The sequence below is a fragment of the Mastomys coucha genome, unplaced genomic scaffold, assembly GCF_008632895.1.
Source record: "Mastomys coucha isolate ucsf_1 unplaced genomic scaffold, UCSF_Mcou_1 pScaffold14, whole genome shotgun sequence".
In the NCBI taxonomy this organism is placed as follows: Eukaryota; Metazoa; Chordata; class Mammalia; order Rodentia; family Muridae; genus Mastomys; species Mastomys coucha.
The window spans coordinates 23,053,821-23,077,330 of NW_022196896.1; the positions used below are offsets into that span (position 1 = coordinate 23,053,821).

Here is a 23,510-nt window from a genome sequence, read left to right on the forward strand (position 1 = left end):
GGGATCTGCTTGGGATGGGGTCAAAGCGAGAGTGCAGCTACCCAGAGAGGCTGGGAGGTGGAGGCAATCAAGGCTGCAGGGTAACCCGTGCCCCTGAATCAGCCCCACCTCCCAAATATTTGGATTTGCTAGCCCTGTGGCTCCACTAACACTTAGAGGTTCTGTCAAGGTCAGTGGGATCAAGAGCTCTCTCTTGGTGGTTTTGACAATGACACCTTCAGCACCTCACCTCCATCCTAAGACACATAATTTGCAAAACAAATCTACTGTGCTGACACAATAGTCCTGCAGTCTGCCAGGACTACCTCTCTTGGGAGCTGTCTCTTTCCGTGTACTAAACCCTATACTAAAACCCAGACCCCATTCACCCCCACACAAGGGAGATACAGAGATACAAGCCCTCTCCCCGCCCCGCCCTCTTCAGGCTTTGAGTGAGTCCTAGCCAAGATGCAGGGCAGCCAGCATCATAGTGATAAGGAGGACCACTTGTGATTGGTGGCTACAGGTGACTCAGACACCTGCGCCACCTCCAGAAGTCCTGTTGGGCTAGGAGCTTCCTCCTGCGTACATCTGAGAGTCTGTTTGGGAGGTGGGAATTCGAAATTGAGGCAATCAATCTTGGCTTGAGCTGCCTCACAGCTCTTCACCCACCCAGAGCCTGAGAATCAATCAGAACAAGCAGGGGCTAATGCTCTGCCAGCCGGCCAGAGTTCATCCTCCTCCACCCCAGCAGGGTCAGGGGGTGGGGGGATACACCTGAGTAGTCCCTAGGGAGCCCCTTTTCACTTTTAAATGCACCCATCAGACAATCTGAACATCTGATCAGGTCCTTAATGGAGTGCAGATAATGCAGTAAGGGAGGTCTTCTCTTTGAGGGGAGGGGGATGTTTGGCTGTATTGTGTTCCTAGGCCCTGAAGCTTGGTTAAGAAACCTTCCCTGCACTATTGAGACTAGTTCAATAAACCACAGAATGGCATGGCACACTGCAGCCACAACTGCTGTTAAACTTGGGGCCATGAAATAGTTTATACATGAAAAGTCAGTAGAAGGCAACAAAATGGGGCAGGAGTGGGGATGGAGGGGAGCAGGCAGTTGAGAAAGAGAAGAGCAGGAGGCATATTTTAAGAAGGGCTTTGTTTCATCAAGTACCTTGCAAACCACCTAGTTTTAAAAAACAATAAAACAGGTCTGATGTGCAATGGACCCCTCCCACACACACACACACATGCACACGCGCATGTACACACACACACACACACACACACACACTCACGCACACACATTCATGCTCCCACCCCAAGAAAAGAATCAAGGGAAATTTGATAGGTAACACAAAGTGAAGAAAGCTGGGCATGCTGGGGGAAGGGCATGTGTGAAAATCTTGTCATAGAATAAATGCCAGATAAAAGGAGTCCTGCTACAATCCTCCAGTAATCCAATAATGTGGAAAGCCTGGCAGTATCACTGCACAAGACAAGGTGATATTTCTCCATAAATCTTCAAAAAGTGACCAGGTTCAGTAGTTAGAGAAGGGTCCTGGGGCAGGAAGTAAACCACTTGGCAGGCTACATGACAGAGGCAAGGGAGCTCTGAACGGGAAACTGTCATTCCTCCATGTTTTAAATTTAATAATAGATTTTCAGAATATCCTCTTGACTCTTGTAAAAGGCATCCTTTGCCTTTTCTCTCACTATGACAGAAAACTGTGCTCACACTAGCCAGCAGCAGCCACTGCAGCTACATGATTTTGGGCACAGACTGTATACAAAGTATATATACCTTGACACCCAATGCAACTCAGGAAAGGGGAGAAAAATCAACACACAAAGGCTCACTGAATTTTTGCCCCCATTACATGGTCTGTTACAATGTCCTAAGGAAAATGCACTAGATACATATGCACAGAAATGTAACAATGAAACCTGTTATTTTTATAAAATTAATACATGCAAAAAATAAAATTAAAAAGCTCTAATTACCGCTTTTAACCTCCAAACATATATTTTTCTCTAAAAGGTATACCAAAGACTAGGCACAAAGAAAACTACAGATCAGCTGAAGTCCAGATGTTCTTGTTTTGTGAAAGTCCAGTGTTTCTACCAACCACTCTGTGTACTACCTTATGGTTCCATGAGGCTTCGAAACCAAGTATTTTGTTCCAAAGCTTTCCATTAAAACAAAAACAAAACACAACACAACAAACAAACAAAAAAACAAGCTCAGTGTATCGATCCCCTCTCCCCCACTTAGCACTCAGGAGACTGATGCAGAAGGACCACTATGAGTTCCAAGGCAGCCTGAGAGTCACTAGTAAGTTCTAGGCCAGCCTGGACCACAGAATGAGATCTTGTTTCAAGAAAATCAAAAACAACAACCAAAGCAACATAGTATAGAATTATTATCACTGACTGAGTACCCAACAGAAAGTGGTACCTATAATTACAGACAACAACCGAGCTCAATCGAAATTTTCATTTCAATGAGTTCTTTTCTTAATAATGGGTTACCTTCTTGTAAAAGCAAGAAGTCCATCTGCCCCAGGCAGATAAGTTTTGAAACATTAACTCAGATAAAAATCTAGCATTTTCTTTCTTTCTTTGAGTATGTGAAGTCTAGTGTGCTATAATGTGAGAATTCCAACATATGACCATTATGGCATAATATCTCAGTGCTCAGCTTGTCATTATTTCATTTGTAATTCTTATGTTAATTATGTTCATAATTACTATAAACAGATGTGGTAGACATTCATGTGACCTTTCATTGGAGGATGTATTCTTCACTCATTTTGCTTTAATTTCTCATGGATGTGAAGCTGAAAGTGAAGAAAAAGGAAAGACGCTTTCTAATTTACAAAAAAATAATAAAAAACCCTCTTTCTATGCATAAGTTAACACAGGATCTCCCTTCATCTGCATTTCAGAATAGGGAACCATTTCTAGCGTTTAAGCTGCTTTATTGCACATTTCTGAGCTGCAGCTCACTACCTTGCAACTATGCATGCCAAACAAAGGCTACCACCCATGTCCAAGTTACCGTCTTTATTTTTTTGTTTAATATCAAAGGTTAATGCAGCAGAAGTGTGCTCCAAAACCAAGCGCCTAGCAGCTACATAGCAATTTATCTACTCACAACTCAACCACCATCCTCTTTACATAGAACACATTTACAATAAAGACAGTATGGATTTCATTAGCTGAAAACCTCCTTGAATTTCATTTCTTTTTGGCCTTAATCTATAATTAGTGTGGACAGACAGGTGCAACCCCTTCTTTCCTACAGATGGCTGCTGGAAATGGTGCAGAGTAGTTCCCTCTGTTTAAACAACACAGAGATAACCTGCTCTCTCTTATCATTTACAATTACCTCCATTAAACTGAACTAATGTTTGCTTTAATAAAATGTTCACTGTTCTTTAAACATAATTTAGGAACTCTTATATTAATGGCTGTAAAAAGGTAAAGTTGGAAGGTGTCTCTTTAGATAATACTAAATAGCTTACACTGGATAAAATGTCCCCCTTGATGGAAAATAGTCTGAGGTTCACAAAGGTTTTTGTAGCTGATTTCACATTTACTTGCTGGTTTATATAAAGAGGGTCAGATATAATTTTGGAACGGTCATACAGGTGACAAACAGTTTAACAAGTAAAATGAGGAGAAACTGTACCCCACCCCAAGTTTAGAAGTTTGAAATGTTTGTCTATATTCCTGAGGGTTTTGAGTTGGTACTGAAGTCTATAACTATTAAAATCCTAGACTGTTGTCAAGTGATACTGCTGTCAGTCCAATTGTACACATTTGCTTAACTTTTAATAGATTACTCTCAAAACCTTCCAAGCCACATTTTAAACTTTTAACTGAATCTAAATGACTTTTGTAAGCATGTGGATTAAAATGGCCCCATTCCATAGCAAATAACTTCTATAAAACAAAAGCTCAATTCTCCCTGCTTCTGCTATCAATAAAGACCAAAGGTCACAATATGATGAATAAGGTATCCATAGAATAAAGAACCTTTAAATGCCCAAACAGCAGCAAACAAAAAGCCTTTCCCTCTTACATAACTTACAGTAATAGACTCCAGCAAAATGCAACTGACTTGGTTTTTTTCACATGCAAATTGTGCAGGTGCCAATTTTTCAGACTGCTTTGCTATGAGGGGCTATGTTGCCTGCATAAAACCTCAATGAAGAAGGCTTTGCATTCAGTGCCTGTCAGCTGATGTTCATATCAAAGAAGTGAGAAACAGGATTTGACAGTGAAGAATGTCCTAAACTGACAACCACTGACCAGCATTCTTAATGGAGGCATTTTTTTCTCGTGATCCCTTTTCAATGTTTAAAAAAGAAGGAGGGTAGCTAAGCCTCTATTTTACAATAAAATAAATTATAACTGCACCTGACATTTGTGAGGTTCTTTACAATTTATAAAGAGTTTACCCAAAATATTTAGGCTAACACCTCGATGGGAAATCTCTTCACTGATACTAACACCAAAGCTCTGTTCCCCTTCTTTCCGAAAAGGATTGGGGAAGTATTACAAAGCACTTAGTCCTCTGTAACTCAAAGGGTGGCTCTCCTGATATTTCCAGGAAGTTGTCATTGAACAGGACAGCTTCCACTGCACTGAAGGTAGAATACTCTTATTAGGAAGGTCCTTGCAAAGACTAGTTCAATAATCAAGTCATTAGCAGGTATTGGTGGGTGAAAGAGACTTAGTCAACAAAGAAAAATGCCATTTCAAAGACTTTTGCAATGATTCAGTTGTCTAAATATGAAAGAGAAAGAGAGAGAGAGAGAGAGAGAGAGAGAGAGAGAGAGAGAGAGAGAGAGAGAAACCAGGTGTCCTCTCTACTGCTTTTATTAGATAAGAACTAGCAAAAACTGCATACTGAAATTCTCCCACACAGTATCTAGTTTTTCGAATAAATGGGGCTGCGGTCTACATGGTCTACACGGTCTCTAAATAATGGTTAAACAAATGTTTTTAATATGAAGTTCATGAAGTTCTTCTCGTAGCATGGGCTTAGTTAAAATCCAATTTCTGTGTGTCAAGAATGATTTCTTGGTAATTTGGTTAGAATTCTGTCTTTTCAAAGAATAAGTTAATAAAATATCAAGTGTGAAATACATTTGATAAGGGAAGAGTTCAACTGTCTAACACTTATCCTGGTTGGAAAATTTAAAAAAATAAAATAAAATAAATAAAAATCTGGAACAAGCTGAGATTCTAGTTAACAACATGTGAGACTATTGGCCCTCTCTTTCAAAAATAGTAGTAAAGAGAAAAATGAAATCACACCTTTCTCTTTGTTGACAGCCACCACCGTGCTAAAACTAGACAACATTTTAAGAACTGATATGGAGAAATAAAGCATTGGGGATATGTTTTTGTTTAGACACATTCCAAACACCCAAACTGAGGCCACCAAGGCTTGCGAAACCATGGTATGTGCTGGTCCTTTCTAAGGATTTGTGAGAGCAAGGAAGTCGGACACAGAGAAGACTTTGCGTGGTCAAGGCAAAGTGCTGCAATAAACTAACGATGCCCCCCCCCCCACATACACACGCTAACAAACCGTTCATCATAGCGAAGTTGCTCAATCTGTATTCTGGGGAGTGTGGACTTCCTGGGCATAGACCCAGCTCTTCTTCTGGTCTATAAGAAGGGGGATGATAATAAGAGCCACGGAGGGTACTTAAAATGGTACAGATGTTGAAAAGGAGGCTAGGAGGGAGGGAAGCCTGTAAAACACATTTTAGCTCCCACAGAAGGTATAAAGGATGCATTGGTCAGCAACCCGACCTTTATCGGGAGATAAATCAATTTACAGCAGCTGTGGACAGCCATTTATACACAGGCCTTGGGCAGATTAATTAAGGGAAGCGAAGTTAAAAATTCAAGAGGGCTCAGAGTTACATCAAGCACATGAAGTTGGTCTGGAGTGGCCTCTCCAGCTCCCCTGGTCCTCACTCTCTGGCTGTTCTTCAGGGTCTCTTCCCAGGGAATACTACATAATTCCTTTAAAGCTTCTTTCTTCGCATTTTCCCAAGAGGCACCAGTCATGCTGGGGCACGCTGGGATTTGTGATGCCCAATCCTGAAGGAAAGCTAAATTCAAAAGACTGCCCTGCTACCCTTTGCAAAGGAGCTAGGAGGGCCCAGGACTCTAAGACTCTGGCCAAATCCTCCGAGCTGTTAAAAGCCTTTAGTGGGAAGAGGAGGAGGGATGGTAGCTATTTTTAGTAACAGTCCTGGTTCACATCCTACTGCCCGGAATCATAACACTCAAAACTTTTCCAAAGCTTAACTGACCTTAAAGGAATAAAGGAAAAAAATAGTTTCAAAAACTGGATTTAAGTGCGTATGCGGACTTAAACCGTTTTTTGTTTGTTTGTTTGTTTTGCTTAAATCATTCCGGTAAGGACAAGGTCCATCCGAGGAGAGGGTGTAGACATGCCAACCAACCTGGACTTTCTTTCTAGATTCGTCCAGAGGATAGTAAACGGCGGGGCCCGGGGAATGCGCTAGCCCCAGTTACTTCCCCTGAGGGATTTCTGGAAAACGTAAGAAATTCTCCGGCTGCAGCTCAGCTCGGGTTTAGATTTCTCCTGGCGGGAGCTACTGGGCACTACGTTGCGCTCTAGGCTAGGAACAGGCAGGCGTCACCCGGTCTGGACTGTGTTGGGAACACCCTAGTAGGCCACCGCGGCTGGGCCAGCGGGGCACTGAAGCATGGTGGAGGCGATGCTACCCAGGTATCCCGGGCTATCAAGTTCGGGACTTGCCTCCGGCGGGAGGCTTGGCTCAGAAAAGCCGCCTGATCATCCTTGTGAGGTTTCCCATCAAAGCACCCCAAATGCCCCAGTGAGAGAAAGTTGTCAGGCGGGTCGCACAGCGCCAGGGTGCAGCTAATGGGACTCCTACCCAAAATGTAGCCCAGACTCAAGTAAGGATTCTTCCTCTTGCTCCTAGGACTAAGGTGTCCACCATGAAAACAAACCTTTCGCTTGCAGTTTAGAGAGAGAGAGAGAGAGAGAGAGAGAGAGAGAGAGAGAGAGAGAGAGAGAGAGAGAGAGAGAACCACGATGCGGGTGTGGAGCCACCTGCAAAACACATCGTGGACCCATTGACCAGTTTTGTAGTCGAAGGAGACATGCTTATCTTTCTGTTCTCCTTTGATGAAAATAAAATAAAATAAAAGAGAGTGCAGAGAATCTAAAACAAAAACGGAGGGAAATGCTGTCTTATTTGGTCCACGAAGTTCAGTGTCATCGCAGACTTCAGAAACCTCGATGCTCTTTGCCCTGCTACGCAGTCCTACTCTAGTTGAGCGTCAAGTTCAGAGCCTAGAGCCTAGAGCCTCTCGGTCCAATTAATCCAAACGATGCTGACGGTCATCGGCATAGTAATTAAGAGTACCAGCCCGAGGCCGGTCCCAGCCACCCGCTCTCCAGCCCGCCCGCCGACCCAGCTCGTCGGTTGGCACTTACAATGCACAGGGCTGGAGAGTCCCACCATCCGCCGCGGGCTCCCAGCTGCAAATAAAACTTCCTCCGGTCAGTGCGGGCCGGCGGGGCCAGAGGACCAGGGCGCGGCGCCGCTTCCCTCGCGATGCCAGAATGTCCGCGGCCACTCACCCACACTCGCTCGCCCGGACACCGACCGCCTTGTTTTGCCGATCGCCGGCAGCCGCCTCGCGCAGCGAGCCGCGGGGCGAAGAGCCCGGGGTGGCGGACGCCAGGCAGACGCAGGCTGCGACGCGGAGCCCGGCGCGCGCCGAGCTCAGCTCCCCCTCCTCCCGCCTCGCTCCCTCCCTCTGCTCCTCTCTGTTGTTGCTGCTGTGGCAGACAAATGTGATGTAGGGCGCAGGGGATTGCCACTGTCACAGGCGGCGTCTGCGTCCGCCTCGCCCGCCCTCGCTCGCTCTCGAGGAAGGCGACTGCATTTATCTGCAGGGCGTCCGGGCGTCCGCCGGGGAGCAGAAGCGCCGCGCGCAGCGCACAGCGCCCACAACGCCCGCACCAGGTCGGCTGCGGCGCGCGCCCGCACCCGGGGGCGCCGCGGCTGCTCTCGGGAGGGAGGCGGCGGCGTGGCCGCGACCAGGTGCGGGGGGTGGGGGTGGGGGTAGGGAAGCTAGGCGGGTGGTGGAGGTGGAAGACATCTGTGTCATGCAGGGGGTCACGGGGGGTCAAGTATATGTTAACAATGGACAGACCCGGCTCGCAGGGTTGCGCTGGCGGGCCGGAGGCCTGGCTCCCTGGCCTCGCCCTCTCTGGTCTGGGCTGGACTTGGGGCTGGCTCCCTAAGGATGCTCTCCCAGGCTCGGGACGTGTTTGCGGCCCCAGTGCCCTGCAGTAACCCAAGACGACCACTTTCCCTGGCCATCTGGAGCGCTCCTAGCTCCCCTGTCTGTGTCTCATCACTGGCTGCAGAGACAGCTCTGCTAGAAATCAAGCCACTCTCAGATCTCTCTAATCCCCTTCTGTTAGCTGATTTACAGACTGACTATTTGCTTTCGCATTAGATAATAGCCTTAGAGAAAACAATTATCATTTCTTTTCCCCCCTTTGTTTTTCTATTTCTCCTGTAGTATACCATTAACAGGGACCTCTTTCTCTCCCTCGTTTTTTATTTTTTTATTGAATATGCTCCCTTCCTCCAGATATTAATATCAATACTTTAGAGGAAGGAACGAAGTCCCTAAGGAAAACGTAGGGTGAAAGAATTCCAGATATTTCCAGAATAAATAAATAACATCTCTGTGAAGAGTGCTGACAATTTGTACAGAGCAAAAATGGGCTTTGAATGGTAATGAAAATATTAATATGTAGGTCAAATATGATCAGATAATGGCTTGCTATGATAAGTAAAATGAAATCTTTTAAAATTATTATGGAACGGTGCCACGGCTGCAAATGTTATTGTATTTAGTGGAACAGTTTGAAATCCTACACTGAACCATATTTTCTCGAACTGGTCTAAATCAGTGTAAAATGTCCTGTGAGCATGTTTTAAAATCTCATCTTTGTAAAGAGGAGGAAATGCATAGAAGTAAGAGTCAGCCTGATGCCATAAGAACTGATAAGACATTCATGGCTTTATTTTTTAAAGTGGTGTTTCAAATATTTAACAGTAGGCAGAAGCCCCCGCCCCACCCAGCTGGGCTGCCAGTGCTGAAATCTTTGCAGACCTTACTCATTTTTAGCAATTCATTTTCAGAAAACACTCATTGTACATTCTGCCCTCTCCTTGGGACATTTGTCTAATGAATTATAACACTGTCTTAGTATTTGATAGTATGATGTTCTTCACATAAATCTCCCCCATTTTATCAAGGTATATAGTCTATAGTAATTTCTACATTAGGAGGTTGTTTTTTTTTCCTGCCACACTTACAGAGCTTAACAGCATTAATAATTTTAAAATATAAAATTTCATGTACATGTTAGTGTAGTTCATATCAGAGCTTACTATGTATTCCTAAGGGAACCAAAAAACATATTGATAAGCTGGTGTCCTGTTACCTGCATTCTTTTCTGTCCAAGATAAAAATGAGTTGTTTGGATTCTAGAATTATACACTAATCCTTAGTTAAAATTAATAAAGTGGTGTGTTACTCAGAAATGATTCTTGTAAAATAATGTAAGTCCTTATGTTGCATTTTAAAATTTAAAATGAAAATAAATTCAATAATTTTGCATAATATATATAAAATATATGAGCAGGGGTAGGGATAAAATATAAATTATGGCATATTTTTTTCTTCTCATAAATTATGCCTGTGTAGATATGAAATTATATTAGAAACTTTGAACTTCTAAATCAAAGAAATGTCACTTGCAAGGAATCAGATCATATTTATAACACACAAATTATGTTCTATGGGTTTCCATGGATATTACAGGATCATCCTTTTGGCCAGCTATGTTTTTTTTTTTTTAAAGATTGATTATTGAATACTTCTTAACCAGTTATGGATTTGTTTTTTTTTTTTTTTAAGGATTGGTTATTGTATACTTTTTAAAGAAAAAGTCCTCTATTTGAGTTGGGTTTCTATCAGACTGTATCATTAAATCTAAGGGTTGTTGGGTTTTTTGGTTTTGGTTTTTGGTTTGTTTTTTGTTTTGTTTTGTTTTGGTTTTGTTTTGTAATTCTACTAACAGAAACTGAAGCACTACACCCCCGAGCTGATGGGGGAAGAGAATGAGTCTGAATAGTCAGTCTTTAATCCTACTTGCCTCCTCCTTAAAGGACTTGAATTCTTTAAAATATAAAGATATCATTCTTTAGGGTGTTTATCCTCAAATTACTTCCTAATTCCTCTATCTGTAGCAGAGAGTTAACTACAGAGGCAGCTGGAGCATGAGCTGATGGTGAACTCTGACATAGAAAATCAGACATAGTAGGTGCCCCAAAGAGAGCAGCAGCTGGGTAAGGCTGTAGGGGAGTGGAGGAATCAGATGAAACCAGAGTAAGTCTATAATATAATTGGCTACTTTAGCCCTGCCATGGAGGTGCGCACATGACACACTATCCAAAACACAATACATTCTTTCCAGCCAATCTAAGGAGACAGGGAGGAATAAGCCCTCCTCCTATCAGAATAGGAGCAGAAAGATCAGGTTTCTGTAAGTTTGACACTAGCTTGCTAAGCAAAAACAAAAACAACAATACAACACTAAAAACTTAGGAGGAAGTTACTCAGAAAAACAGATACCTGCCTTTCACTGCAAAGCCATTAGATCAACAAACAAACCATACCATAATTTGCTGAACTGAAAAGACAAAAAAGACAACTTTGCGGACACATTTCTTCTATTGGAGATTTGTTTTTTACACCTTTAAATTTTCATTGTTACAAAAGTACTGAGTTCTTTCTATTTACAGGTCTATTTTTTTTTTTCAAAAATATTACCTATTTTTGTTTTCCCTTAAACTAGCCCTAAAAAAGCATGGCTTTCGATGCAAACTTCTGAGGAGAGCTTATTACCTTCTCTAGAGATTTGTGATTCACCTCTCACAAAAAAAGGAATTTCTATACAGAATGTTAACAAGTATTTAATTAACACTTTTAAAATTCCTTCTTACAGATCTTAAAGTTTAAATGACTTCCAAGCTGTGATTTTTTTTCTATTCCTCGAGAAAGTCCTCCTGTTTGCCTGGGTTGACGAAAATCTGTAATCACCACATTGGTTCTTCCTAACAAAAAATATTTATTGTTGCAATTGTGAAAAATAGAATATGATAAACATGAAGAATGGCAAACCGTAATTACGTTTTCATAAATCTACACTCACCCACGACTCACAGTTTTCTCTGTTTCTGTTGGAGCATTTCATGAAATTTGCTTTTGGGGCTCTCTATGGACAAATTTCATTCCAAATCTTGGTAATTGTGTTATATAACTCTTTCATGTTTTATTTTAGATATGATGGAAAAGAGAATAAGATCAGAGGTGGTTTATTTTATTCCAAAACAGTTGAGCCATATAAAAAGTATAGGTACACTGTTGAGTAAAAGTACCTTAGATGTTTTAGAAATTTTTAACCTAAGAAATTTTATAATTTGGAAATGCAGAAGTCACACAAATCAGCAAATGGTTGGTTCTCATCACCCCATCAAATAAAAATAACCATTTCAACCTGCTATAGCTGCTGTAGACAATGAGTTTAATTATTATGACCCAATGTATCAGTGTAGTCATGTATATTTCTCTACACTAACTTAAAACTACCGCATATTACAAACACCAAACTTACAAAATTCCAATTATTTTTTTTTTCATTTTCTAAAACAAAGATCCTGAGTTTTGAAGAGTTGTCCAGAATAAGTCTGATTGGTGTTTCCTTAAAGAGGAGGTGTTTGTTGGGCATGGCCCTGCAGACCTCTCATCCCATGTTGGGGGAGGGAGGTTTCCACAAAGCTCCATGAGCTCAAAGATAGCCTGCTCTATGGACTGAGCTCTAGGTCAGCCAGGGTGACATAGTGACACTCTGACTCAAAAAAAGTCTTGCCATTTAAACACTGAAATGTTTCACGTGACCTGCTACATCACTGCATTTTTCGCCCAATGTGGACCACACACACGTGTGCGTGCATACAAAAACACACACCTATACTTAACATACATATTAAATGTTTACACATGTAACCTTGTATGATCTAGCAATTAGCTTCTATGGCCTTTTAGAGCTGAGTCACATCTAATAATAATAGTAAATGAAATATGTATTCATGTTGCTCACTTAAACTATTTCTCAGCCCCATTGGAAACCTGCCTTTTAAAATAATATAAGGTATAATAAAATCATGGGACATTTCCACTGAAGTTCCCACATGCCATATGCTTTACTTAGTTTGTACCATCTTTCATCATAGATTTTAAACTGGTGGTTGCACTGTCCATACAATTAACTAAGTGTGTATCATGGTACTCTAATCATACAAAGACAAATCTCTTTGTTTTGTTCACTGCACAGTATCTTGCACATAGTAGGTGCTGAATAAATACTTTTGAAAGAAGGAGGAAAGCTTAAAACATTTCTATTCAGATGATCTGTTTTATATGTGGCAAATACTACCCATATAATTTTCTTTTTGACTCAATATTAAGAATGCTCAGAGTTTTGATACTACTGAGCTTTTAAATGAATAAAATGTGGGAAGGTCATCTGTGTCATTTATGTATGTGCGTCAGTGTTTTCTGATGTGATGGATTTGATGTATATCGCACACATATATGCAGATATATACATCCTGATCATGTCTTAACTAAGGCTAATGTTAAGCCTAACATTCTTGTAGATAAATTAACAAACTATTTTAAACTTTCACCCTGTAAACTGAGTCATGTTCTTCAATCTAGACATGTTTTAAAAATATGCTAAACCTCAACTTCATCCCAGTTAGACCCTGGGAATGAAACAAGTCTTTCTTTCTCCTCTCCTTCAGTAATTGAAACATGCGTTTAGTCCAAACATCTCTGGTCAGCAAAGACTGACAAGCTGTTTAATTTGTCAACAGTGCACTCTCCTTCTTTCATTTAATTATTATGATGCTGGGGATGGAGAGATGGCTCAGCAGTTTAAAGCCTTACGGCTCTTGTCAGAGGACTGTGGTCCAGTTTGCTCCCAGCACCCACATCAGATAGCTTACAAATGCCTGTAACTTCACCTCCAAGGGATTTAACACCTCTGAACTCCCTAGGCAGCCACATAAACTGATTCACACACATAAATAAAAAAACAAAATAAATCTTTAAAAAGAGTTACTATACCATTGATAACTTACACAATGGTATGATCTAAACATGTTGATACTTAATAATCAGTTATATTTGTAACCTACTACTTTAGTTATCATAATTCAAGACAGCATATGTGGATCTGCATTGGCTCTACCCTTTGAAAGATGCACAGACAACAATATTTTAGTCAGCTCATTTCCCCTAATTCTCTAAAACAATCTATGGACAGCATAGAGCATGGCGCCTCCTGAAGCCGTACCACCCACTAAGACTGTTTCAACACAGAATGCTATAGTGCATCCTCCTCTGGAATGAAAGCCCCAGCCAACTGGCTCACAGCTCGGCAGTAGAAGGAGAAGGGTTTTTTTTTTTTTTGTCCAACAAATCTGTAGCAAATATAGGCTTGCTGTTAATCGGGTTCAGGGTGAAGTTGTGTTATACAGTCCTTACCTCTTCTGAACTTTCCCCCACAGCAGGACCAATACCCAACTCAAGATTGATTGTCCAACTATAAGGCAACATAGAATGGACACCTCTATCAGCGAGGTCTTCTTTCTGAGTTTCTCCCCCAGATATCATCTGTTGTCTTTTAGACAATCCTTTAGTCATTTTGCCCTTCAGGTTAAGAACCAATAAAATCACACACCAATTATACACAGAATCACATCCATTCAGTAAACCTTTCAAACCTGCCATTTGACCCAGACCCCTTGAGTAAAAACATATTCTACAAAATAGAAAATTTTGATTCATCATATTTTCTAGAGGGAAAAAAGATATTTATGGAACAAAATGTGCCTTCCATATTCATTTAAAAAAATGTGTTGAGGTCATAGGTACAAACCACTACATCTAGCTCAAAATTTTATTTTCAAACAAATATTTCTACATGATATTTTAACAAGATATCTATATTACATACTTTTTGTAGTGTTCAGATACCTCAAGGAAAGTAGAAATTTTAGAAATTATTTTAATTATGTATAAGTATGTGTGCATCTGCATGTGGGTATGTGCCAATGAGCTAGTCCACATACCAGAAGCAAGGCTCATTAGTTGTGGGAGACATTGAAAAAAGTCTACTTCTCCTTTATGTGTTTACAGTTTGTACAAAGGCCTACTGGATTTTTGTACACATAAAATCCCCAGAATGCCACAGACAACTCTGCAACTATGACAAGGCTCTTAACCTCCCCACTGTTGTCCAGGCACCTACAATTGAGCATGGAGGTCTATTGTCAGACAGTAATAAAATGAGAATTCACAAAGCTGTGTATCTAAACAGTACTGGGGGATTAGAAACAAAACAAAACAAACAAACAAAACAATAACAGCAAAAAGCAAAAGAAAAACTGGAAGCTCTTCAAAAGTTGAACCCTGCATGGGCCATGTCGGCAGAACGGTTAGGTCACTTGTGATTCCTCTTTAAGGGGCCCATGAGACTCTATTTGCTGGATGTGTGACTAGAGATATCTGCCACCTGCAGTGTGCAAGCAAGGAAAGGCATTATATATTGATGATTTCAAGTTCTGCAGTTTATCATAACTTCCTTGTACAAGACCACAGAGCTCCAGTCCTAGAAGTGGTAAGACCAGGATCCTCGTCAGAGCTTATGTTCCCTTGACTGCTTAAGAGAAGGCTCAGCCTCTGGCTGCCTCAGCTAGCCTACTTACAGAAGGAGCTTTCTTCCACCCATCAATATGTTAGGACAATTGTGCCACAAAACACCGGCTTAACTCAAAGCCACAGTGACGTTAAAACTAATGACAAGAGAAGAATAAACGGAAGTGGGACATTTGTCTTTTTTCATAAATGCAGTTATGTAGGCATTTCCATTCTTAAGCCTTCTAGTTGGTTCTCAGACAGATTTGAATATTGAGAGGATGGCTAGGCCAGGTTTTACTTCTTCTCTATGGTTCCTTGGTCCTTTGAACACAGCCTTGCATTGAAAACAAAGTAAGTTTGCATGATAGGTCAAGGGTTGTAGCATACTCTCTTTTCATGTGTGATTGGATATATATATACACACACACATGTACATATATACATATGTATATACATATATAGTATATGTATGTATATACATATGTATATGTATATACATATATGTATATGTATACATATATATGTGTATGTGTGTGTGTGTGTGTGTGTGTGTGTGTGTGTGTGTATGTATTTGTTCTACAAACCCAGATACTTTTACATTGTTGCATGCCATAATGGAAAATGAATTATGTTCCATTTACCACAATGCTGCTTATTTAGTTTTAAGAAGAGTACTGTATCCAGGGCCCATAATCAGCACCCTTGCTGCACTCTGTTGGATCTAGGCTTTGCCACCTCTTGTTACCTCATTTCTAATACTGGAGGAGGATTTATATTTTTTTCCTGAACAATAGATTTTAATTAAGAAGATTTATTAAAGACAGTTTTCATTCCTCTGATTACATTTCCAGCTCCAGAGACATCTGCATTTCAAAAATGCATCACATAGTTTCATAAATATTCCATAATTCCCCCAGAGCTTTGTGGTATTCCAGTTTCCCCCCAACCCCTTAACATCCCGAGTTCCATCCATGTATACCCTTCAGCATAAGACATTTCTTCACACAGGTATGAGACTGTGTTGCAAAGATGATTCAAAGCATCCCTGTTCTTTGTGCGGCAAGATTTCTAAAAAGAACAAAGGCAAATTAAGCTCAGTAACAGACGCCTAACAAAAGCTCCAGCTATCTTACAGGCTTACTTAGGGTGGCAGGGTAAACAGCTGGGCAGAGTCTGCTTTGGGGTTTAAATCATTGTTATTTTAATAGAGTAGAAAATTCATTTAGATAGTAGAGCCTGATAGGTACCCAATTAAAGCCCCCTTTTGTCTGTTAATGTAGTTTTAGATTTTTAGTTTTTGAAACACAGTTTTGTCAGAGAATTTTTGAAAATAGCAGTCTTTTTTTTTTTTTTTAAATGGATGCCATGAGTGATAGTCAGTCATTGATTGCAGCTCTTAGGCATTTTATATAAAAAGTATGAGCCAATGTACTAACTTGCTGCAGGCTCAAAGAATAAAGATGTACCCAAGTTATGTGACCAGGTTTACTTACCATATGTGTGTGTGTCTGTGTGCGCACTCACGTGTGTGTATGGAATCCTATATGTAACATTACATCTGATCTCCATTCCATATATCAACAGGCCCTAGGGAACTCCATTGAGGGGATGGTGATATTTCCTATTCTGGTTCTACCTTATTTCACAAAGTAAGACTCTTAGTCGTTTTTTTTGCTTTTGTGTTGAGATAGGGTCTTGAACTTGAGGCAATCCTCCTGCCTCAGCTACAGAGTACTGATGCTATCTCTGTGTATGTTGGTTAAGTATTTTTATGGGAAAACAAGCAGTTCATACTCCATTCACTCTGGTGATCGCTGTAGTATTTCCTCTCTTAAATTATTTTGGTCGCCTGCAATCTTCCACCTTACTCCACCGGAATTCACTCAAACTGTATCCCACTGCCTTGCTGAAAGGATGCCATTGCGGGTCAATGCAGTGAGTGCTGCCTCTCATCGAGACTCATGCTATGTGCTATGTTCTATTCTAAGCAGTGTTTACTAAGTATTAACTAGTTCATTCCAAAAAATTAGTAGTTGGAGAGGAACTATTGTACCCCAGGAAACTGAAGCCAGGTTTGGCTTAACTAGTATCAAGCTTCCCTGTGTAAAATGAGCAAGTAACATTTAAACCCCAGTGGTCTGGGTTAGCACTAATCTAGGTCAATTTCAGAGTGTCTCTAGCTTTTACCCTGCCCCTGCAGAAGGCTTCACTCAAATCTCTGGGTGCTGGGGGAGAAAAACACCAATGAAAATCATGTTTCTCTCTTAAACATTTCAGGGTAAACTGAAGAGCAGACCAGCTTGAAGCAACTGAGGTCTGATTCTAAGACAAGCTTCCTTGGAATCAGATGGCAAAGAAGCACAGGCCTTGAATGAGGCCCTAGTGTACTCTGTGGAGTCAGAGATCTTAAGATCTGGAGCCAAGGAATCTGCCAGAACTTGGGAAGGAGTTGTCGAGATCCTGGAGTGGTCTCCGTGCTTGCTGCCTTCTGTCCTGCCCAGGTGATCCCACTGGCTCCCTAACCTGCCTAAGCTGTTTGAGAGCGCTTAAAGGTCATCTATCTCAAAGTTCTTCTTTGGGTAGGTTGGATCCGAGATGGCTGCCAGAGGGATGGCCGGATGACCTGTTTCACTCTTTCCCTGATGAGTGAAAATGTTTTTCCTTCAAGACATTACAGTAAACAGCTGCTGGAGAACTTTTTCAAGGAGCCAAGAAAGAAACCAATTTGGAACCCTCACCATGCTCAAAGATTAAAAAGTTAACTTGTGAGCTTATCTCTGACTTTCAAAGAATAATAGAATCCCCTTCACAGCTTACTTGGTGGTCAGTCCCTGTCAGTTCAGGCCTGTGAGGGAATGAGGACATAGGTTGATAGATTAGGGGCAAAGACTGGAAGCAAAGTTAGGTGTGGCGTCTTAGGTCTGTAGCACTTGAGAAGCTTCAAAAGTGTGAACCAGAGGTCACAGCTAGCCGCAGCTACATAAACGAGATTCTGTCACCAATAAACCAACCAATCAACCAATCAACAGAGGGCCTTTGCTGGAGGATTTTGTTCTTATTTTTGCTTACTCTTTCTTTATTTCTCTCTCTCTCTTTCTTTCTTTCTTTCTTTCTTTCTTTCTTTCTTTCTTTCTTCTTTCTTTCCCTATTTATTTTAAGATAACCCTTGCTAGCTTGGTCCTTGATATATATATATATATATATATATATATATATATATATATATATATATATATATATTCCAGGCCAGTCTCCCATCCCATTTTGATCCTCCTTTCTCAGCTGAGATTACAGAAATGTGAGCCACTTCACCTGATGTTTGCAACCTCTTTTCTGTTGTTAATTATTTGTAGGAAAAGGCTGGCCTCAAACTCATGATCTTACTGTCTTAGCCTCTGGAGCTTTGGGACTAGGGACTTCCAGTACCATGCTTGGTACCCAGCACACAGGGTGTCCCCCTTTAAATGGAGAGGCCCCCTGAGTGGAATTTGAAAAACTGCTCTTAGTATCAAAAAGGAGAACCAAAGGTCAACTTGTCTTCCCAGAGATTTCTCAAGACAAGCTAATAGACTGTAACAGCAAATGTATGTCTAGTCTTTACTGTAGCCACCACAGCCACCCTTCCGCAGGGAAGCCAGAGTTCCCATCCCACCAGGTTAAGGTTAAGGTTAGCTGTGCTCTAACTCAGTGGGAGGGAGACTACCCTTCAAAACACATCACTTCCAGAAAGAGCTTTCTTACTTCTGTTATTACCCCCTTGCTTGTCCTCTACAGGGGACAAAAGCTTAGAGGGTTCTGAGGTCATCATTGACCTCGGGGCAGGTCATTGGTTCCCCAAAGTCTGGAGCTGATCTCACTCCCTAACTCTGTGTGCCGATGGATCTTGAGCACTGTAGACCCTCCATGGCTTTAAATAGAATTAAATATTCTTTAAATAGAATCCCTCTTTCCCTTTGCATCCTTCTCCACCATGACAGCAGCGTTATTTTCCCTTGAAGCAACAGTGCACTCATTTTCCTGTATTACGGCTTCACATAAAGTGCTCTTCCCAGGAAAACAAAGGTGCAGGCACCATCATGTTCAGAAATGTTATCCAGCATTTGCAATTGTATGTATTAGTACTTAGAAATCAATTTTTTAAAAAAGATTAACTGTTTAGTTATAGATTTCACACATAATCTGTCAATTGGCTAAATACACACCAACTATTAGTAAGCTTTTTAGAGAAAGATGAGTAGAGGGCTGGCCTACCGTTGCTCTCAGTAGAAAGAGCTGTCATTCAAAAACAATTTTCCTTTGAGTAATATCCTTAGTTTTTCTTTTTTTTTTAGAGCAACTAAAGCAACCCACAATTCAATTTCCTTTCGAGCCAGTAACTTAAGTTACGATGGCAATTGATTTACTTAGAAAATATAGATTTGCTGGCTTCCTTTCAGACTTATGAAATCAAAATCTGCAAGATCTGGGTCCCCATTTTATGTTTGCTTTATGTTTTAAACACCTTTCCTGGTAACTGTGACACTCACTATGGACACAGCTCTTCCCCACTAGAGACCATTGAAGCATGAACAGTTCTCTTCAAGGGCTGACCAGCCGCGAGACCTCAGGTATTAATTTCTGAGTCTGTAAAGTAGCACAATTGCTATAAATAATCTCTGAGACCTTCCCTGTGTCTCTGGCCTGCCACGAGCCTTTATGGTACAATTCAGAGTACATGGCTGAGTCAGGCTGGGAACAGGGTCTCCTCCATCGGAATAACACTTCACAGACTTTAAGATTCTTCCTCTTTATATCACATCTGAGCCCATTAGTGTTGAAAGTACAAGGGGCAAGCATTATTCTGGTCTTTGGCTGATGAAAACTTAGAGAGATGGGGATGTGGCCCAAGCGCAGAGCACCTACCTGGAATGTCTTGGGGCCCTGGATTCAATCTCCAGCACTTTCAGTCACGGCAACAAAACAAAACCAGAACCCAGTACCAAATCAACAGAAAGCCTAACTTTGATTCAGAAAAAAGAAGATTTCTCGCAGGGGAAATCTGAAGTGTCTCAGTAGTTGGGCATCATTAGTTTCAGAGTGCAGCAGCTTCCATGTTTATATGTGTTTTTATCTGGCTGTCACCAAGGCAGTATATAATACCAATATGATACGAACAACTTTACTTTTCTATTGTTCGCTTCTTAGAAGAAACTTTCCTTGGAGATCAATGACCCTCCATTGTTGTGGGCCTCCTGCCACCCATGCCACCTTGGTCTCAGCCGTGGTCTGGGTCTCACTGAATCACACTTTCTTTTTTCAGTTGTTTTCATTGCCACAAAACCAACATCAGTGTGCTAGCGCCTGAGCCCCAGTCAATGCTTCCATTAAGCCAGCTGGTGCAATGGACTTACCATGGTTATTAACTGACTAAACGATAATGGGGTTGAATTTCATGACACTTTTTTGATTTCCTGAAACACTGCCTCACTATGTAGCTTGAGTTCTCCTTGAATGCAGAATCTCCTTGCCTCCAGCTCCAGAGTGCTGGAATTACAAAGGGGAGCCTACCGAATTGTTTCCTTATGGGATTCTGGAGTTCATAATCTTTTCATTTTTCTTCACAATTAGAGACTGTCAACAAATCTTTTACTTTTGTCTCTTTTTTTTTCTCTTGTTTTTGCGGAGGGTATCAGCAGAAGCTAACATTTGAAATCCAAAGTTGCTATATTACAGATCAAAGAAATGAAATTCACAGTACCTAATGATAGCATTTTGTCTAGGCTCCACCCCACAGCTACTGGGCAACAGCCAGGTTTGCCTGACTCACTATAAGAGGGGCTACTCCCCCCTCCTCTCTCTCTTGCCTTCTTGCTCCTGCTCCCCATCTCTCCCAATTCCCCTCACCCTCTTTCCAGGTGCTTATGGCTGGCCTCTACTCTACTTTCTCTCCCTCTCTGCCTTTCTCTGTCTCTACTACCCTCTCAACTCCTCTCCCCATGCTCTGAATAAATAATCCTATACTACACCTTCTGGCTGGACCCTCAGCAGGAAGGGATGCCCTAGCATGGGCCCAAAGAGCCACACCCTTCCCCTACACTTGACTAGACATCCACCAAACATATTCTTTCTCTTTTTATTTTTATAAAACACAACTGCTAACCCTCCTCAACCAATAATCAAGTAAAATATGCATACTTCTTTCTCTTCCTTCCTTCTTCCCTCCCTCCCTTCCTTCCTCCTTCCCTCCATCCCTCCCTTCCTTTCTTCCATCTTTCTGTTTGTCTTTCCTTTTTTAGGACTACTCACTCTGTAGTCCTGGCTCCCATCCTGGAACTCTCTATGCAGATCAGGCTGGCCTCTAATTCAGAGACTGGCATGCCTCTGCTTCTTGAGCGAATGCTGCAATTAGTGACATGTGCTACTACTAACCTTTATTCTTAGAGTTTCAGTGCTATGTTACAAGATGTCCGGTCTCCTAAACTGCTTAACAGCAGGGTAGCAAAATAAGGACTTCTCCAGTTAACACTGGTTTGCCACAATGCCTCTTTGGCAGACCTAATTCTGTAATGACATGGACTTTCCCAAAGCACTTGTGTGCATTTCTTACTATTGTGGTTTTGGACTCATTAGAATGTGCTTTTATGGTATAAATGTCATCAAATATTTTACTCTTCAAATAATAGATGAGGTATACATCCAAGATAACTAAAGACAGCTATAAGGTTGACCTGAAATTTAGCAAACCAAAATAGGTAATTTTGTTTAACATAGTCATTGGCACAGAGACCAAGATTTCTTTTTAAAAATTTTATTTACTAATTTGTTCACAAGTTCATACACACATCCACATATGCATACACATACACAAACAAATATACATACACGTGCACACACAGAGAAGCATTAGATAATCCCCCCCCCCACACACACTGTTCTCTTGTCTTCTTCCTCTCCCTCTGCATTAATTTTTCATCTCAATGAGATGCCCCACCCCTGTATTTCCACATTTGATTGTTGTTGTTGTTTTGCTTTGTTTAGTTTTGGTGAACAACTGTTTTAAGATTGCCTGCATTGACATAGGTGGAAATTATTTTCTTGAGCAAAGGCAACTTTCCAGTGGCTTCAGTACAGAAGAATATGAGCCCTGCCTCCAGCAACCATTAACTGCTTATAGATACTCGAGATGGGTGGAGCCTGATAAGCCAATCTTAATCCATGAAGAAGTGTTGATAGACCCAGACTGAGATAACTTTAGGGCAATAGCAGGCGTTAATTTGCATCATATTTTGAGATATGTCTTTTCAGGCACTTGAGTCAGAGTCTCCTATGTTGCCCAGGCTACCTTCCAACTCTCAATCCTTCTGTTTCAGCCTCTTGTGTGTGCTAGACTTATAGGCATTTGCCATTGTGCTAGGCATATCTTTGCACACACATTAGTTATTTATTATAACAGAATATAGAGATAGACAGTTGCTGAATTCTAGTGGTTAGAGCAAGACTTTTTTTTTCTCAGTTGCCGTAGTTCAAAGTCTGCCTCAACCAGCTGTTAGTATGACCATAGGCAATGATGTAATGTTCTGTTCCTCAGGTAATCTCCCTTATATCTGAAATAACTCTATAAGGTCATGGAAATTACAGGGCGTGAGCAGGGCTTAACACAGGAACCAGTGCATGGCAATGCTAAACACAAGGTAATGACTGTTACTCACATTTAGGTGAAAGAACTGAAGTCCAAATTGTCTTCTCTTTCAAATTTAACTAGACATCAGATGGGAAAGTAGAGATTTTAGCTCTCTGACTCTCTGGTCCCTGCAGTTCCCAACTGCACTGGGTCTAGTACCAGCACCCTCGTCATTCTTCTCTATAATTAATTTACTCTCTAGCAAGCCAAAGGAAATCCTTGCTAAGCATACAATGTGGGGTGTGTGCATATAGTGGCAGAGAATTATTTTTAGTCACAAACAGGAAGAAAAATTGCTATTAACTTGAGTAACATTGGCTTTAAAATGATCAAGATCTGAGATTCACATGTTGTTTGAAAAAGATTACCATCAGCAGTGCTGGTTCTTTGTGTCGTGGGGAGAAGTATTTAAAACAGATATGTATGGAATAATTTCCTTTCTTATCAGAACTAACTACTACACTACAATCACAACTAAACAATAACAAAATGACTTAAGGTACAGTTCTGGAGTCTTAAACCAGGTTTCTTTGCCATGTTATATGTCTTTATATGTGCTTAAAATTCATAAACTCCTGGAATTTATGTGTACAATCAAGAGTATATAAGTTTCCTTGTGACTTCTTGGGAGGGAAGCATTGAAGGTCGTTAGATTTTCTTAGGGAGTCATCATCCCAGAAAGCTTAAGAACCATTGATTTAACCTGAAGCATTTCCTTCCAGTTCAGTTACAATGATATTCCTCACAAAAGCCTACTGCGCTGAACGAGACTCCCACTCTTTATTTCTATTCCAGACACCATTTCTGTATCTAGTCATTCAGGGGGGAAAGGGACAGGATCTTAGAATAAAAGCACCCAATACAGTATTTCACGTGTGGAAGATGATAACGTCTACGCTGTGGTGTAAGAACATACAGAAGCAATCAGCTAAAGCCTGAGCCTTTTCTTGTAAATAAACCCTAACTTGAACAAAAGCCAAACTCAGTCTCCTCC

General features: G+C 41.1%; 1 protein-coding gene and 1 pseudogene across 2 annotated transcripts in view; both read right to left on the reverse strand.

Annotated features, from left to right (window-relative positions):
- Positions 1–7,972, reverse strand: part of Runx1t1 (RUNX1 partner transcriptional co-repressor 1) — a 154,548-nt gene extending 146,576 nt beyond the window's left edge. The window contains exon 1 of one of the 2 annotated variants that reach the window (XM_031366578.1): positions 7,496–7,972. In XM_031366578.1, the coding sequence (XP_031222438.1) occupies positions 7,496–7,523 (28 nt within the window). In that variant the 5' untranslated portion in view covers positions 7,524–7,972. The remainder of the gene's footprint in view (positions 1–7,495) is intronic. The other variant, XM_031366574.1, reaches the window with a different exon arrangement.
- A 7,884-nt stretch (positions 7,973–15,856) lies between these two features.
- LOC116088958 overlaps positions 15,857–23,510 on the reverse strand; it is a 179,357-nt pseudogene continuing 171,703 nt past the window's right edge.